Consider the following 18,971-nt stretch of genomic DNA (forward strand, 5'->3'; position numbering starts at 1 on the left):
TCACACAAAACTAGTCCTGGCCAGAGAAGCATTATTGAAGGCCATGAGAGATTGCTCTGGTAAACCTGAAACATGTGGAAATTTTGAACTGTCCCAACAGGAAATTAATGAGACCCCCTCCCACTTTATGGACAGACTTTTTGACATAGGAACTACATATATGGACCTTGATTTGACCAGAGAAAAGGACATTAAACACATATGCAGGCAATTCATTAAGAATTGTTGTTCAGTAGTAAAAGACTACTTTAACACTAGCTGTCCTAATTGCAACTCTATAGACCTCGAAGAACTGAGGAAAGTAGCAACCTATGTCTATGAGGGTCATGCAAAAAACAAACAAACCTGAGACTCACAATAAGTCAGTGAATGATTTAATGAAAGAAATTGAAAGGATACAGGAACACTTGAAAAATAAGGGGGAGACCATGGCCTCTTTGCAGGAATCCACAGATAAATCATTAACATACTCCTTAATATGCTCTTTCTGTGGGAAGAGAGGCCATGCAATGATAGGCTGTAGAAGCTGACTACAGAAACATGGAAATAACAACTTTAGGAATAATAACTAAAGGAGCCACAATGCCAATCAAAATAATGATAGCGCTCAAAATGCAGAAAATGATTATTCCCAACACAATGCCCAACAACAATATATAAGAAATGGAGCTTGACCACGTTACATTCAGGGTGAACACACCCAACAGTGTGGAGGGTCCCAAAAAACTGCCCAAGCATCTTTATAAAGCTGTGGGGGGGGGGGTGAGGGCCTTGGAATCAAAGAATGAAACCTTTCATTTTCCAGACCCTGATATTTTAATGCCAATAATCCCTATACATCCCCCCCCAAATAGTAAGGAACCTCATGTCCCTTTAAAGGTGGGAAATTCATACTACGGCTGTCTTTTGGACACTGGAGCATCTAGGTCAGTTTTGGTAAGCAAACCAGATGGAAAGTGTGATTCTATTGGCTCACTAAATGTAGTAAGTGTATCAGGAAAACCATTAAAGGTCCCAAAACTTTCTCCTTGCATGGTATGTGTGGGACCCCTAACTGTTGAACATTCTTTTCTTTTAATGCTTGGATCCCCCACAAATTTGCTGGGGAGAGATTTACTATGCAAATTACAAGCCACAATAATGTGCGCCCCAGATGGCTCTCTCTCCTTAGAAGTGCCTGAGGAATCCTTAAATTTACTCTATGTACTTCTCTCAGAGAGCCAGGAGGCAAAAGAGCCTCCCACCTTTGAAATACCTACAGATATACTGGAGTCTCTTTGGGCCACATTTTCTACTGATGTAGGCTTACTTAAATCAGCTGTTCCTGTGCAAATAAAAACTCCTAGGATAACTCCTTCTTGGGCCTATTTCAAATGTCCTGCCTAACCATAAAAGTTTCACAAGATGAACTTTAAGATGATTGATTTACACCAAAGGCACTGCAGTCTCTTTTGGACACTCCTGGCTATTCAGTGAGATGAGATTTCCCAATTAAAGCTCAGCATCCTCCTTCGCTCTTTCAGGGCTCAGGAATCAACTTCACCCTGTGTCAGTTGAAATCTCCCCAGCATTCCTCTGTGCATTCCACTTCTTCAAACATCAATCATCTCTTTTCCGGTGTTCCATTTCTCCACTTCGTTTAAACCGATTAATACAATATCTAAGTGAAGAAGAGATAAAACAGAGAAAGAAAACTATAGACCAATCTCCCTAAGGAACATTGATGTAAAATTTTTAAATAAAATTCTAGCAAGGAGATAACATTTTATCACAAGAATAAAACACCACAATCAGGTAGATTTTATACTAGGAATGTGGGGATGGTTCAGTATTAGGAAATCATCAGCATAATTGACTATATCAATAATGAAACCAATAGAAATCACATGGTTATTTCAATAGATGCAGAAAAAGCATGACAAAATTCAACAAGTATTCTTTATAAAATTAGAAAACATTGGAAGGAATGGAACCTTTCTCAAAGCAAAGATAGCATCTATCTAAAACTATAAGCATATATTATCTGTAATGAGTATAAACTAAAATTCTTCTCAGTAAGATCAGGGACAAAGCAAGTATGCCTATTATGACCCCTTTTATTTAATACTGTATTATAGATGTACTTATTGCTCACTATAGCAATGAACAGAAAAAGGAATTGAAGGAAGAATTAGAAAATCAAGGGTTGTTTATCATTTGGGGAATGGATGAACAAGTTGTGGTGAAATAGAAAAATTGATTAGATTTATCTAGATCTGAAAGGGGGAAGGTTGAAGTCCCCCACTAATACAGTTTTATTATCCATTTCCTCTTTAAGCTCCAGTAGTTTCTCCTTTAAAAATCTGGATGCTATACCATTTCATGTATATATGTAGAGTACTGATATTTCTTCATTGTCTATACTGCCTTTTATCAGGATATAATTACTTATCTCTTTTAATCAGATATATTTGTGCTTTAGCTTTGTCAGAGCATGATTGCTACTCCTGTCTTCTTTTTCTCAGTTGATTCCAATAAATTCTGTTCCATTCTCTTTACCCCAAATCTACCTGCCTCATGTGTTTATTGTAAACAATATATGGTGGAATTTTGGTTTTTAATTCACTCTGCTATCTGCTTCCATTTTATAAATGAGTTCATTCACTCACATTCAGTTATGATTTCCATATGTGTATTCCCCATCATTTTGATTTCTTCTTTTAATCCTACTCTTTCTCCTTTCACACTTTTCCTCCACACCAGTTTTGCTTTTAATTAGTCTACCTTTTCCCCGACAACCTCCCTTCTTATTCACCTCCTACATTTCTTTAGGGTCTTTTAATCACCCCCAATTTTCCCCTCCCTTATATTGCTCCTCTCCCCATACCCCTTTCCTTATTCCCCTTCTACTCCTCTATAGGATAAGATTCTATACTCCAATTAATCTGATTCTTCTTCCCTCTCTGAACTGATTGCAATGAGTAAGGTTTAGGTATTATCTATCACTACCCTCATCCTCAGGTGCTCAGGGAGGGGTAGTATCTCTGGTATGGAGGGCTTGTTGTGCCCTCCTAAGTCAGCTCTCCAGCCTCTTACCCCCACCTGACACCCAGCTCTCACTTGTGGCTCCCAGTAGCTGCTAGCATATGGCAGTGGCCACACCCCGGGCAACGGCTTCGACAGGCCGGCCAAACCTTGTGAGGGTAGCCATCAGGTCGTCAACCCCTGGTGAACCAGGGCTTTGCTCACCCAGCATGTGAAGACTGCTTCAGCTGAACAGATGGAAGAAACCAATAAGAAGGTTCAATGGCTGAGAGGGCGACACAGCAAAGCACTGTGGAGTGCTCAGGGCGTGTTGGAGCACAAAGGACAACACGGCCATCCAATGCAGCTGAGGAAATCTCCAGACGTAACAATTTTTCGTGCCACTGGACCCAGGCTTCCAATGCCGAGAGAATGTGACTGTCTCTGTGCATCGGCTTTTCCACTTAAATCTCTTTCACGCACAAGTATCTTTGTGCACACTCATCTATCCTAACCCCGTCCACCCTCTTCAAGACCTGCAGCGATGGGGGAGTGATGATGCAACAGGTGGAGGTGACCACTGGCAGTTGTAGTCAAAATCCTGCACGTAGGCGGCCCATGGACCAGTGGTCGCTTGGCCCTATGGGCAGCAGGGATGTTCGCCAGCATCCTGGGCGACTGAGCAGCCCTCTCTAGGACAGCACTGCTCACCCTAATCAAGAAAGGGGACTAGAAAAGATGTCCCAAACATTGCCTGCCCTACAAACAACGAGTCAGCATACTGCGGCTGGCGGGTCATCCCCTTTAAGTGGTCAAAATCAAAGATAAAACACAAAGAAACTCCTACTAGGAGCATGGAACATCAGGACATTACTTGATAGAGAGAATACCCCAAGACTTGAGAGAAGAACAGCTCTAATCGGTAAAGAACTGGCACGATATAACATCGACATTGCAGCCTTAAGCGAAACACGCTTACTAGAAGAAGGATCACTCAGCGAACCCACCACTGGATACACCTTCTTCTGGAAAGGTAGAGCCTCAAATGAAGCCAGAATCCACGGTGTTGGCCTGGCCATCAAGACCAGTTTGCTCAAACAGCTGCCAGACTTGCCTGTGGCCATCAGCGAGAGGCTGATGAAGATCCGTTTGCCTCTCAGCAAAGACCAGTATGCCACAATCATCAGCGCATATTCCCCAAAACTGATCAGCACAGAGGAGACCATCGAGCAGTTCTACTCTGAACTGAGTACCGTCCTGCACTCAGTGCCCACAAATGACAAGCTGATACTACTGGGAGACTTCAACGCCTGCATTGGCCAGGACCATGAAAGATGGAAAGGAGTGCTCAGCAAACATGGCGTGGGCAAAATGAACAACAACGGCCTACGGCTACTCAGCAAATGCTCAGAATTCGAACTCACCATCATGAACACTATGTTCAGAATGGCAAACAAATATAAAACAACGTGGATGCACCCAAGATCAAAACAGTGGCATCTCATTGACTACATCATTGTACGCCAGCGAGACATCCAGGATGTAAAGATCACCAGAGCTATGAGAGGAGCTGAATGCTGGACAGACCACCGATTGGTTAGAGCGACTCTTCAAATGCACATTGCGCCTCGCCATCTAAAACACGTCCAGACAGTTCACGCATTTTACAACTTGAGTCGTCTTAGAGATCCATCTTATTTTCAAACATTCCAGTCCTGCCTGGACAACAAGCTGTCTGCCAAGGGACCACTCATTGGAAGCTCAACCGAGAAATGGAACCACTTCAGAGACCCAGTGAAGGAAACATCAAAGACAGTCCTAGGCCCAAAACAACGCAACCACTAGGACTGGTTCAACGAGAACAACACTGCTATCGAAGACCTATTGAACAAGAAGAACAAAGCCTTTATGGAGTGGCAAAATAACCCAAACTCTGCTCCTAAAAAGGACAGATTCAAGTCTCTCCAAGCCACTGCGCAGTGTGAAATCAGGAAAATGCAAGACCGATGGTGGGAAAAAAAGGCAGAAGAAATCCAGCGGTTTGCTGATATGAAAAACTACAAACAATTTTTCAGTGCCCTCAAGACTGTCTATGGGCCATTAAAACCCACCGCCACTCCCTTGCTATTCTCTGACGGTGACACTCTCATAAAAGATAAAAAAGGCATCAGCAACAGGTGGAAAGAACACTTCAGTCAGCTTCTCAACCAACCTTCTTCAGTCGACCAAAGCGCCCTTGACCAGATCCCCCAAAACCGCTCCATTGAACAACTTGATGTCCCTTCTTCAATAGAGGAGGTCCAAAAATCCATTAAACAAATGAGTACAGGCAAGGCACCCGGTAAAGACGGGATCCCAACCGAGGTGTAAAGGACCAACAGGTCCCAGATTGATTAAATTAAAATAAAGGGAGATGAATTCCAATTTCACAACCATAAACCAATTCTTCAAATAAAATTCTTTTCTTTCTTCTGGACTGAATGGAGTTTGAGTCACCCATTCTTAGGGTGAGATCCTGCTATAAACTTGGATGTGTTTCTCTCACATTACCATGAAAGTATATTCTTGCTTTATGCCAAACCAAGATCTGTGGTTGAAGCCCATATACATTATCCATTTACAGAAATGCCTCAAGTTGGTCTCTGCAGGTTTTTGTTTTTCACAAAGAATCAGGGTTTTTTTTTGTTTTGTTATTGTTGGGGTCCTCTTGGAAGGGGTCTTGGAACAGAGCAACAAGAATAAGGTACATGTCACTATTAGAGCCTTCAGACTGAAAAGTGTTAGAGTCATCAAAATTCCATTCAAGAAGATCAATGCTCTTCAGTTCACAGTCTAGGGTCCATGTTTATTAAACTCATCAATGCCATCAATCCATATATATATATAATCCATATATATATATAGTCTAGACTTTAGGGCCTTGAGGCACATTTCATGTACTGCTGCTTGAAACTTTTGTTTAAGTGAAAACTAACAGAGATGACCATGTTGGAAATTGCCCTGGGTCTAGAAGCATGTGGGAATGAGATTCCAAAAGGTGAGGGTACAGGATGATCATGGTGCTGCTGGCTGGGCTAGTAGAAGGCTCTAGATGGTAGCCATGGAGATGGCAATATTGGAAACTGTGGCTATAACTGAGAGACAGGCTTCCATTTTCAGTTCTGCTGTCTATAGTTATTTTAAATGGAATTTCTCAAGTCTCTTGCTAATGGACTTTGTTGGTAATATAAAGAAATGCTAATGATTTATGTAGGTTAATGCAAATATGGAGACTTGAATCCAGAACTTCAATCCCCAGAAGTCCTTGCTCCACTTCCCCAGAATGCTTTGTAATCTCCTTGTAACCTCACCTGGGCCGAGAGCGAGATGGAGTATTTAACCTGGTTGTAAAAAGGCTCGGTCTTTTCCCTACTTCCACTTTGGAGCACACGCAGCTCTCCACCTCGCAGGCAAGATGTGAGTAGTTGTGAATAGGCTCTCTGGGCCTAGACATGTGCCTTTCTTACTTGTGTTTTCTTTATATTTTAATCTTCAATAAACCTCTAAAGATATAATACTCCTTGCAGAGAGAAACTAATTTCTACTCTGCCCTCAGCCTCCCCCAATTTTCAATCTTAACAGTTTGGCAGCCATGAAGGGACAAGTTCCCTCAATAAATTTCCTGAATTTTCTTGCCTTTTCACCCTACTTCCTCCTCACTCAGTCAGTCCTTTTTACCAGCTAACTCGGCTTAAAGACACAGCTGCCAGAACAGGTGAGTATAAAACACTTTTTCTCTCTTCTCTTTTCTCCTTAATTTAAATTGGGGTCAGCAGGTTTTTTTCTTTTCCTCCCCTTAATCTTAAGGGGGGAGCTGGGTGTCTCAGTGGACAGAGAGCCAGGCCTAGAGACGGAGTTGAAATCTGGCCTGACACACTTCATGGCGGTGTGGCCCTGAGCAGATCGGTTGGACCCCATTGCTTAGCCTTTACCACTATGCCTTCTGATAATAGACATCTATATGGATAATTAAAAAAAAACCCAAAGAACTTTAAAAAGACTGGAGGTTTTAATTTTAAGGCATTTCAGACTCCAATGGTTTATATAAATCTCTATTTCTATTGCATAAGAACTGTTTGCTTTCTTTAAGGTTTAACTTTGTGATTTTAAATTCATATATTACTGCATTCAATATTATTCTGTTACACTGAATCATTTGAATGTACTGAGTTTTGACTACTGTTAAATTCTCTTGCTTTTTCCCTATAACCATATTGAACAAATGTCATTGTAATTAAGCCCATATATGAAAATAGCATTTCTATTTTTGCCTTTGTAAATTGTCACATAGAGGATAGATGGACTTCAGAAGTGGTTACAATTGCTATAACAACCTTTGGAAAATTTAATGTGCTAAATATCTCAACTGATTTTAAGGGTTTTTTAAACATGATTTTTAGAAATTTTTCTTAACAATCTCTGGTCATTTTTACCTGCCCCTACCACGAGGTAAGGCCCATTCTAGTAGCTGAAGTGAAATACATTTTATAACTCCCAACCTTCCTGCATTTCTCAATATGTGAATGGAAGTTGGGCAGTTAATCTCAGAGCATTTGTAACCCTAAAAAGCCTCCAAAAAAGGAGCACCCTTCATTTATACTTTTCAGCTCACTACTTAACTTCCACCAGAATGATACCTAGATTTCTTGATGATGTTCTAAACCGAAAATGAGTTTTACTTTGTTTAAAAAAAAGTGTTTATTACCAAGGTTGAAAGATTTGCTATGTTTGTAAAAAATTGTGACAAGTATCCATCAATTCATAGGTCTTTTAAAATGTCATGCAGCAACTTATGTGAAATATGATAGTGTGTTTATTATTGTAATTAATTGGGCTATTGAGAATTTTGGGGATATTGATACCACATATTTGTACTACTGCTCAATTCATTTGCTTATACTCACAGTGGATCATGGCCAGATATGAAGAGGAAATGGATCTCATTTTTGGTGAGAAAGCCTTGTATTCTATATTTTCTTACCCGACACAGAGTATCAATGATTATAAGCTATATTTTTGAATTTTTAAAACTTTTATTATATTTTTCTTGCATGTGCAATATACTTTTTCAGTTTTAAAAATTTTTTTCTCTCCTTTTTATATTTGAAGCACATGCCACCAGCATTTAGATTTTCTTTAACTTTTTGATTTTGCAGTACTATAAGTTTAAGATACATTTGCTAATGCATGCCCCAATAGCTTGGGACTATAAAAATGATGCCACTAATTATTTAAAAATTATGGGACTTTGCTTAATGATTCTGTCTGATTCCAGGACAAGATATATACAAAAGAGCCATTGCAGAGGGCCAAAAAAAAAAAAACCAATCCAAGATGGATTGATGCACTTCTAGGCCAATGCAAAGGTTTTGAACCTAGTTGAAGACTCGAGGTTACTGTGTTTAAGATTGCTAGACATAGGCTTTCCTTGTGTCCACACTCACTCTGAAAATAATCACAGACGAGTATCCCCAAAACCTTGGGTCCTATAATCTGGTCCCCTTTTCTGCCTTTCATACTGTGGTCCCTTTTTGTAGACCTTGCTACTGACTGGGTAAATGGATCATTGCTTAGATCATTTTGATTGGGCCCTCATTCAAGGACCTGTTATAGATTTATTTTTCCTTTACTTAGAATTTTTACACATGAGACTTTGATAGTCTATATTTTCATCCAGTATTTTCTTTTTTATTTGGATTTTTCTGATGTCTTTTTAATTTCTCTTGCCAATTGATTCATATACCTCATACCTCAGCCATGCATCCCTAAGTGATCCTATATTCTTCACTCACCCTCTTAATGGGGGAATGTAAAAAATATCATTATTTAAATTGCAAAGTTTAAATTCCTTTTGAGACGAATTTTAGGTAAAGAAAGATGCTACCTCTCTGAATGCAGAAACTGAACTGTTGGAGAAGATATCATGAAGAAGACTCCAGACCACAAGCTGCACAAAAATGAACTTTGGGTGTGCTTGATTGAACATTTATTTGTATGTATACTTTCATGTCAAAGGGGACTGCCCCCAACTGGCTTTTTGTCAATGAATCCAGCAATTATTGGTTTTGTTTTGTTTTTTCCTCTTATCCTCAAATTATTATAATCTTTAAATTGATTATGTTTTTATGATCCTTTGGGGAAGTCCTTCTTCCCAGAGGATCAAATGGAATGTGTGTAAAAAGGGAGACATGAATCTAGGACTTCAATCCCCAGAAGTCCTTGCTCCACTTCCTCAGAATGCTTTGTAATCTCCTTGAAACCTCACCTGGGCCGAGAGCAAGATGGGGTATTTAACCTGGTTGTAAAAAGGCTCGGCCTCTTCTCTACTTCTGCTTCGGAGCACACATGGCTCTCCACCTAGCAGGCAAGATGTGAGTAGTTGTGAATAGGCTCTCTGGGCCTAGACATGTGCCTTTCTTACTTGTGTTTTCTTTATATTTTAATCTTCAATAAACCTCTAAAAATATAATACTCCTTACAGAGAGAAACTAATTTCTACCCTGCCTTCAGTCTCCCCCAATTTTCAATCTTAACACTTATTAATATCCTTTAACTCTATTAAAGTTGTTAATTATTTCACTTAGGTTTTTAAAAATTGATTCTCTAGTGTGTGAAGGGAACCCCTTCCCAGGATCATGCATTTGGGTCTGACCTGCTTAGGAATGTCTTTTTTTTAAAAACCCTTACCTTCCATCTTAGAATCAATACTGGGTATTGGTTCCAAGGCAGAAGAGTGGTAAGGGCTGGTCAATGGGAGTTAAGTTACTTGCCCAGGGTCACACAGCTGGGAAGTGTCTGAGGTCAGATTGAACCTAGGACCTCCTGTCTCTAGGTCTGGCTCTTAATCCACTGAGATACTCAGCTGACCCCTACTTAGAAATATCTTAACAAAGTAAAATGTTATAAATAAAAATTAATCATGAAGGTATTATACTAGATTTATAAGCATTTATTAGTAAAATTCTTCTGCCTCTGGTAAATTGAGGCCTTGGAACTGAGGGGTGATAGCTGGCTTCCCTCAAGTCCTGGCAAATCCCAGATCTTTCAGCAGAGGGCCAGAGCACATATTTAGAACTACAGGTAATATCTTAGTCCGGCAAAGAGGGAACTCCTTTAATTGTTCCTGAGGTAGTACTAAGAATCCAGTGAGGAATGGAAGGGACTAAAGACCTAATGGTCAGGGTCATTTGCTTACCTCTGGGTTTTTTGCAGACAATAAAAGCCCAGACGATAAAGACAAGACCAGGTGGCACAATAAACCAAACGGCTATGCACAGAACTATCTTCAGAAAATCCCAAATCTTCCAAGATGGAGTAGGAGTCTCTGAAAAAAAGTGTCCCAAATTCCATTACTGTGAAAATCATATGTAGGGGACCAAGGTGGGAACATAGAGGGCATCAGGATGCAAGAAATCATGAGTAATGATAATGACTTTAGGTTTACATCTGTGAATCTTAAAAATTCTCAGACCCTACTTCAGAAGACTTGGTTAAGACCATTCCCCATTTTAAACAATGAAGGGACTTAGTCAGGAATGTATGTGAGAAATTTACATTACTCCCCCCATACATAGACAGTGCCTTAGGGGGAAATAAAGTTGTAAACTCCCTACTGAACAATGAAAAGTACATAACCCATACTTAAAGTGAAGCTAAGACCCTTAAGCTAAGTTTATTTTTAGATCTAATACAAAGGGGTGCTAACTATCTATGAAGGTCAAATTAATCACTAAAAGGTCAGGCAACTTGCAAACTTGCAAGGGGCAAAGAAGTGTGAACTTACTCAGAAGTTTTAGTCTACCCAGAGAAGTTGAGAACTAAAGAAGGTGTGAATTAAGAATGGTCAGTCCTTTGGAAAATGTCTACTGTGATTGGTAGATGTGAGAACTTAGGGGAGGTGACATAGGAGAAAATTCTCTTTAAAAGGAGAATCAGAAGGCCTCTGGAGAAAAAATTGAAGCCTTGGAAGCTGAAGTGGAGCTCAGGAGCTAAACTGGTGGGTCTCTCTGAACACTAGAATCTTGCTTGGGACAAATCTTGTCTTGAGTGGATTAAAGACAGACTGATCTCTCTCTTAAGGCTGGCCTAGCCCTTTTCTCATTATTTCCTCTTACTCTCTCTCTTCCTTTCATTAATTCCTTAATTTATATTAATTAAAATCTCCATAAAACCCAGCTGACGTGGGTATATTTAATATTTGGGAATTTTCCCATGGAGACCACTATATTTTTGAGTTGAAACCATATTTCCACAGTCACAGTGGTTTAAGACAACCACTCTTTTATCTGTAACAGATCCTGCATCTTTCTCCTCCCTGCTCCCCACTCAACCCTCCCATCATAACCAGGCTTCTCCAGGACTTATGAGAATGGAAGGAAACCTAGAAAGTATCCAACCCAATTCCTTTATTTGAAAGGGGAAAGCAGAAGAGAGGAGAGGCTCTACATTCTCCAGATGAAGTCAGAGAGCTAGTTCTGAAGCCCAAATCCTCTGATTCCCAATTCAGGGACCTTTCTGCTACATCAAAGTTGTGTCTTTATGGGCTGGGAGACTTTCAGGGGCTGATGAGACCTTTGGCAGACTCTAGTCCACCTTTATCTTTAGGGGGAGGACCAGAGAACAAAGAGGGAAAGAGGCTTTCCCATGGGTCACACCTCTTAAAAACAGAAACTTCAGGAGGAACTTACCAATAGGAGAAAGGAACAGAGATATGTTCCAAGGAAACATTATAAGTAAGAGAGCAGATGAGGTGGGTCTGCAGGGAAAAGGTTCTAGAATGTGGGAGTAAAAGGTGAGACAGTTAACTGAGGTTTGAGCTGGGTCCTTCTCTGGTTTGACCTGGAAGGACTGGGTTCTTTCCCTTGGTAGCTGTTTCTACCTTGTCTTTCCCATCCTACCTGCTTACCTGCTGGCTTATCATCTAATGAGTTTCCTGGTGTGATTCTGAACCATCTGGGTCATCTTTTTGTAAGACTATGTCTGGAGTCCTTCTTGATCCAGGACCTCTCCCTGGGCCCTGTCCTACCAAAATGCCAAAACCCACTACCTCTATTACCATCAAAAGGGGGGTTATGGCCAGAGGGATCTATGAGAAAGAACACTATCCACATTCAGAGGAAAAACTGTGGGAGTAAAAACACCAAAGAAAACACCTGCTTGATTACATGGGTCAAGGGGAAATGGCTGGGGATATAGACTCTATGTGCAATATAGACTCCCAGTGCAAACACCAACAACATGGAAATAGGTTCTGATCAAGGACACATGTGATACCCAGTGGAATTGCACATCAGCTATGTGAGGGGCGGGGGGAGGGGAGGGAGAGAAAATATGATTTCTGTAACCAAGAAATAATGTTTGAAATTGACCAAATAAAAACTAATAAATGGAAAAAAGGGAGGGTTATGGCTTAGTGTAGGTTTATCTATATTAGGGCCTGGGGTCTTTAGCCAGATAGGTAAGGATCAGAGTAGCTCAAATATGTGAAGACTCTTGGTGACGAGACATATAGATCTCGGGGGAGGTTTAGGTAGTTATTATTTTAAGCCCTCACTACCTCTTGCCTAGATCATTCTACTCTTTCTCCCTGTCTCAAGTTCCCTACTCCAATCTGTCCTTCACTCTAATTACCAGTTATTTTCCGAAATCATAGGGATGGCCAGATCATTCAAAATATTTAATTTTAAAAGTTTCTTGAATTATACTCAGACCACCTAACACTTCTTTTTATACATCCATTTGTCCAGGACCGATGGTATTGTCATTATGGGAACAGTGATTTGTCTTTCTCTGTTACCTTAGCACCAAGAGAGTTTAAGGGCCTGGCCCAAGGTCACACAGCTGAGAGGTCAGAGGCAGCATCTGAACCCAGTTCTTCCTGACTCCAAGGCCAGCACTGGCTATCCACTAGCAATACTGCTTTGGTCTCTTGCCTTACTATGTTAAAAGCAGTTATAAGAAGGAGCTACCTTGACCTTGCTGGCATCACTGCTGGAAAAAGTCTTGGGAATCTCCCTGGAAACTTGTCACACCTGTAGCCATTTGATCTGATCAGCTATTCACCACACTTAGAGCCTTTAATCTAATCAGAGGTTAATCACACTTCCATGTTTCTGCCTCTTCCAAGCACTCCTCCATGCAGACGTATATTTAAAACGTGCCCTTCTTTAGGTATTCCTGCCCTGGGGTGCTGTTTGCAATTCCTTTGCTCTGATTAAGAGTCTTACTACTTACTACTTTAGTACTACTACGTAGTACTACTTACTACTTACTTACTTACTACTTACTAGTTGTCGTTATTCCAGGGCACAGCTATGTACCATTAAAAAAAAATCTGGTTATGATATCTTCCCAGCAGACTGTAAGCCCTTCAAGGATGAGACCAGGTTTTCTTCCCTTCTTTCCTCCACAGGCTCTGGACCACAAAGCATTCGTTACTAGGCCAGTGTGGATGGAAGCTGGGCAGGTAGGCTACAGACACTTAGACTCGAGCCAGTATATCTCTTTTGGGAGCCAGATGAGGCCTGGCAGAGAAATTAAGCATCCCAGCTGATGATGTTCAAGACAGAGTGAAAGCCTCCATAATCCTTCAGTGAGAAATTCTAGGCTTGGGAAAGATTAAAAGGGAAGGAAGAAAATTAAGCCTCTCCATCAAAGTTTACTTCCTAAAATGAGCATGGACTCTTCTTTCTTTTTTTTTAAGTCTTTACTCTGTGTCAATTCTAAGATAGAAGGGCAAGGACTAAATAATCAGGGTTAAGTGACTTACCCATGGTCCACACAGCTAGGCAGTATTTGAGGCCATATTCAAACCAGGTCTTCAGGACTCCAGGCCTGGCACTCAATACACTGTGCTACCTAGCTTCCCCAAGCATGGACTTTTCTTAAAAGGCTTAAGACCAGAGAGGTTTCAAGGTGTGTGGTAAGGAGCAGAATTTGCCAAATTTATTATATATATTTTTTAATTTAAAAAAACCTTTACCTTCCATCTTAGAATCAGTACCATGTATTGATTCTAAGGCAGAAGAGTGATAAGGGCTAGGCAATGAAGGTTAAGTGACTTGCCTCGATTGAAATCTAGGACCTCCCATCTCTAGGACTGGCTCTCAATCCACTGAGCAACCCAGCTACCTCCAAAATTGCCAAATTTAGAGTTATAAGACCTAAGTTTGATTCCCATTTCTGCCATTTCCAAGTTATATGTTCTTGGGCAAAATACAAATTCTTATTTGTAAAATGATACGGTTTTGACTCAATACTCTTTAAGGTGTCTTCCATTACTATCATTTTATGATTCGAAAGAAAGCCATAACCCAAATGAGGCCTACCTGATACCTGCAGCCTAAAGTGGGCTTCATCATAATAGTCAGGTGACCGGAAATGGCAAGTATAGTTCCCAGAATCAGAGCATCGAACTTTGTAGATTTTCAAGGTTGCTTTCCCTTCAGCCATGTCATTTTTCATCAGCTCCGTCCTGCCTTGAAACTCAGGACCTTGGGTTTCTTCTACCTTCTTCCAGATGTGGTACCTGTGGACGAGGGTCTGGTCTTGGAACCATTTAATCGTCATGTTCTGAATATCAATCTTTGGTGAAATGTGACAAGAGAGCAGGACATCTTTCCCCTCCAAGGTCAGGATGTGCTGAGCAGGACCATTCACTTTGAATGTTACTGTACCATGTCCAATGGGAGAGAAGAAACAGAAGTGAACAAAATAATTATTTCAGAGGGGGAGCTCATGTGTTCTCTACAGTAGGGCTATGGGACTCTAGGAGTATGAAGCTCTGATTCTGAATCCTTGATCAGTAGTTACCTTGTTCCCCATTCCTCACCTCCCAGACAACTCCCTCTCTTCTCTGTGTTCTTCAGCTGTGAAAATAAATCTTTTCTTATCTTGACACACTTTCCTAGAAGTTGTGTTGATATTTTAATTTTAATAATCTGGGACTGATATAAAGTTGTCTTTTATTTTTCTTAATATCCTTGGTGATGTTCAACTCTGTTGCCCTATTGTCACATGCAGATGGTTCTGCATTTCCAGTGCTGATCCAGGGCAAGCAGTGAAGGCTCTGTTTGGTTCTACTATGGCGGGTAAACCTTGAGTACAATCCTAGGAGAAGACAGAGTTGGCTATAAAAGGAGTGACCATCTCTTTAGAATTGAAGAGGTCCATCACCCATGGGCTATTTACCAGTTCTGTGGCAATTGGCCTCACTTCCCCTCTCCTGGTGAGATATAACTAGTGACATAGTAGATGGAATGGTTAAATCCTGCTTTAGACACTTTCTAGCTGAGTGACCTTGGGGAAGTCACTTATTCTCTCTCATTATCAGTTTTCTCACCTGTAAAAACGGTATAGAATCTGTCTGAAAGGGTTATTGTGAGAATCAATTGTAATATAAGCATCGTGCAAACCTTAAAGTACTATATAAATTGTTGTTTGATCATTTCAGTGATTTCCAACTCTTTGTGAACCCCATTTGAGATTTTCTTGCAACATTTACTACAGTGGTTTTCCATTTCTCTCTTCAGCTTTTTTTTTAGATGAGGCATTCATGGTTAAGTGGCTTTCCCAGGGTCACACATATGTACATGTCTGAGGTTGGATTTGAACTGAGGTCCTCCCGATTCCAGAACCAATACTTTAATCTTCTATAATACCTAGCTGTCCTCTATATAAATGCTAGTTATTATTGTTGTTATGTGTTATATGTTTAGTGTCCCTTCTAGCTTTAAGAGCTCTCAATATTTAATAATTCTTTTCCTCTTCCATAATTTTGATATCATATTTCTGGGAATAACTGTTTGAACCTGATCCTCTCCCCTCATATTTTGTAAAGATCTTTTCTTACTACTATATAATTTTCATTTCAAATATTATTCTATAACATTACACTTTATGTCTAATCCTTTTCCTTTTTCTTTTTTCCTGACAGACCTAGGATTTTATATTCCTTGCCCCAAAACAACTTCCAAAATCAGAATAATTAAGATTAAGAATATAAGTTTTTCTATACATCTCCAACACAGCTCAGCAGCAAAAACTAGAAAGAGAAATCCCATTCAAAATCACCTTGGACAAAATAAAATACCTAGGAATCTATCTCCCGAGACAAACACAGGAACTATATGAACACAACTACAATACACTCTCCACACAACTAAAACTAGACTTGAGCAATTGGAAAAACATTAACTGCTCATGGTTAGGACGAGCCAATATAGTAAAAATGACCATCCTACCCAAACTTATCTATCTATTTAGTGCCATACCCATGGAACTTCCAAAAAATTTCTTTACTGATTTAGAAAAAACCATAACTAAGTTCATTTGGAATAACAAAGGATCAAGGATAACCAGGGAAATAATGAAAAAAAATACAAAGGAAGTTGGCCTTTCAGTCCCAGATCTCAAACTATACTATAAAGCAGTGGTCATCAAAACAATATGGTACTGGCTAAGAGACAGAAAGGAGGATCAGTGGAATAGACTTGGGACAAGTGACCTCAGCAAGACAATAAATGATAAACTCAAAGATCCCAGCTTTTGGGTCAAAAATTCAGTATTCGATAAAAACTGCTGGGAAAATTGGAAGACAGTGTGGGAGAGATTAGGTTTGGATCAATACCTCACACCCTACACCAAGATAAATTCAGAATGGGTGAATGACTTGAACATGAAGAAGGAAACTATAAGTAAATTAGATGAGCACAGAATAATAAACATGTCAGACCTTTGGGAAGGGAAAGATTTTAAAACCAAGCAAGACATAGAAAGAGTCACAAAATGTAAAATAAATAATTTTGATTACATCAAATTAAAAAGCTTTTGTACAAACAAAACCAATATAACTAAAATCAGAAGGAAAGCAACAAATTAGGAAGCAATCTTCATAAAAACCTCTGATAAAGGTTTGATTACTCAAATTGACACAGAGCTAAACCAATTGTACAAAAAATCAAGCCATTCTCCAATTGATAAATGGGCAATGGACATGAACAGGCAATTCTCAGCCAAAGAAATTAAAACTATTAATAAGCACATGAAAAAGTGCTCTAAATCTCTTATAATCAGAGAGATGCAAATCAAAACAACTCTGAGGTATCAGCTCATACTTAGCAGATTGGCTAACATGGCAGAGTTGGGACACTAATTCATTGCTGGTGGAGTTGTGAATTGATCCAGCCACTCTGGAGGGCAATTTGGAACTATGCCCAAAGGGCACTAAAAGACTGTCTACCCTTTGATCCAGCCACAGCACTGCTGGGTTTGTACCCCAAAGAGATAATAAGGAAAAAGACTTATACAAGAATATTCATAGCTGCACTCTTTGTGGTGGCCAAAAACTGGAAAATGAGGGGATGCCCTTCAATTGGGGAATGGCTGAACAAATTGTGGTATATGTTGGTGATGGAATATTATTGTGCTATAAGGAATAATAAAGTGGAGGAATTCCATGGAGACTGGAACAACTTCCAGGAAGTGATGCAGAGCGAAAGGAGCAGAACCAGGAAAACATTGTACATAGAGACTGATACACTGTGGTACAATCGAAGGTAATGGACTTCTCCATTAGGGTCAATGCAATGTCCCAGAACAACTTGCAGGGATTTAAAAAACACTATCCACAAGCAGAGGACAAACTGTGGGAGTAAAAACACCGATGAAAAGCAACTGCTTGACTACAGGGGCTGAGGGGAAATGACTGAGGAAGACTCGAAATGAACACTCTAGCGCAAATACCAACAACATGGAAATGGGTTCTAATCAAGAATACATGTGAAACCCAGTGGAATTGTGCGTCGGCTATGGGAGAAGTGGTGGGAGGCGGGCAGGGGGAGGAAAAGAAAATGATCATTGTTTCAAATGAATAATGTTTGTAAATGACCAAATAATGTTTAAAAAAAAAAAGAATGTAAGTTTGAAGGAATGCAACTTCTTTTCAGCAGCCCATGGAACATTCACAAAGATTAACCATGTACTGGGGCATAAAAACATTTTAAACAAGTGTAAAAGAACAGAAATAATGCAACCTTCTCAGATCACAATGCAATGAAAATAATAATAAGGGCACATGGAGAGGCAAATAAAAAATTAATTAGAAATTAAATAATACAATTCTCCAAAATCGGTTAAGGGACAAATCATAGAAACAATTAATAATTTAATTGAAGAAAATGACAATGATGAGACATCCTTTCAAAACCTATGGGATGCAGCCAAAGCAGTACTCAGGGGGAAATGTATATCCTTGAGTTCATATATTAACAAATTAGGGAAGACAGAGGTCAATGAATTGGGCATGCAAATTAAAAAAACTAGAAAGTGAACAAATTAAAAATCCTCAGAGGAAGACTAAATCAGAGAACCAAAAAATCAAAGGAGAAATTAATAAAATTGAAAGTCAAAGAACTATTGATTTAATAAATAAGACTAGAAGCTGGTACTTTGAAAAAACAAATAAAATAGACAAAGTACTGGTCAATCTAATTAAAAAAAGGAAAGAAGAAAACTAAATTGACAGTATCCAAGATGAAAAGGGAGATCTCACCTCTAATAAAGAGGAAATTAAGGCAATCATTAAAAACTATAATGCCTAACTACATAGCAATAAATATGGCAATTTAAGTGATATGGATGAATATCTACAAAAATATAAATTGCCTAGATTAACAGAAGAAATAGAATACTTAAATAACACCATATCAGAAAAAGAAATTGAACAAGTCATCAAAGAACTCCTTCAGAAAAGATCCCCAGGGTCTGATGGATTCACAAATGAGTTATATCAAACATTCAAAGAACAGTGAATCCCAATAGTATACAAACTATTTGACATAATAAGCAAAGAAGGAGTTCTACCAAATTCCTTTCATGACACAAATATGTTACTGATTCCAAAGCCAGGCAGATTAAAAACAGAGAAAGAA

At 39.5% G+C, this 18,971-nt stretch overlaps 1 protein-coding gene across 5 annotated transcripts in view; it reads right to left on the reverse strand.

Moving 5' to 3' along the window:
- Nucleotides 1-357: 357 nt before the first annotated feature.
- Nucleotides 358-18,971, reverse strand: part of LOC103097073 (myelin-oligodendrocyte glycoprotein-like) — a 34,414-nt gene continuing 15,800 nt past the window's right edge. For 4 of the 5 annotated variants that reach the window (XM_007491035.3, XM_007491034.3, XM_056795025.1 and 1 more), the window contains 3 exons: nucleotides 14,370-14,711; nucleotides 10,238-10,366; nucleotides 358-1,660 (listed from right to left, as the gene is read on the reverse strand). In XM_007491035.3, coding sequence (XP_007491097.2) covers nucleotides 1,593-1,660; nucleotides 10,238-10,366; nucleotides 14,370-14,711 — 539 coding nt within the window. In that variant the 3' untranslated portion in view covers nucleotides 358-1,592. The remainder of the gene's footprint in view (nucleotides 1,661-10,237; nucleotides 10,367-14,369; nucleotides 14,712-18,971) is intronic. The other variant, XM_056795027.1, reaches the window with a different exon arrangement.

This window comes from Monodelphis domestica, chromosome 4, assembly GCF_027887165.1.
Source record: "Monodelphis domestica isolate mMonDom1 chromosome 4, mMonDom1.pri, whole genome shotgun sequence".
Classification (NCBI taxonomy): domain Eukaryota; kingdom Metazoa; phylum Chordata; class Mammalia; order Didelphimorphia; family Didelphidae; genus Monodelphis; species Monodelphis domestica.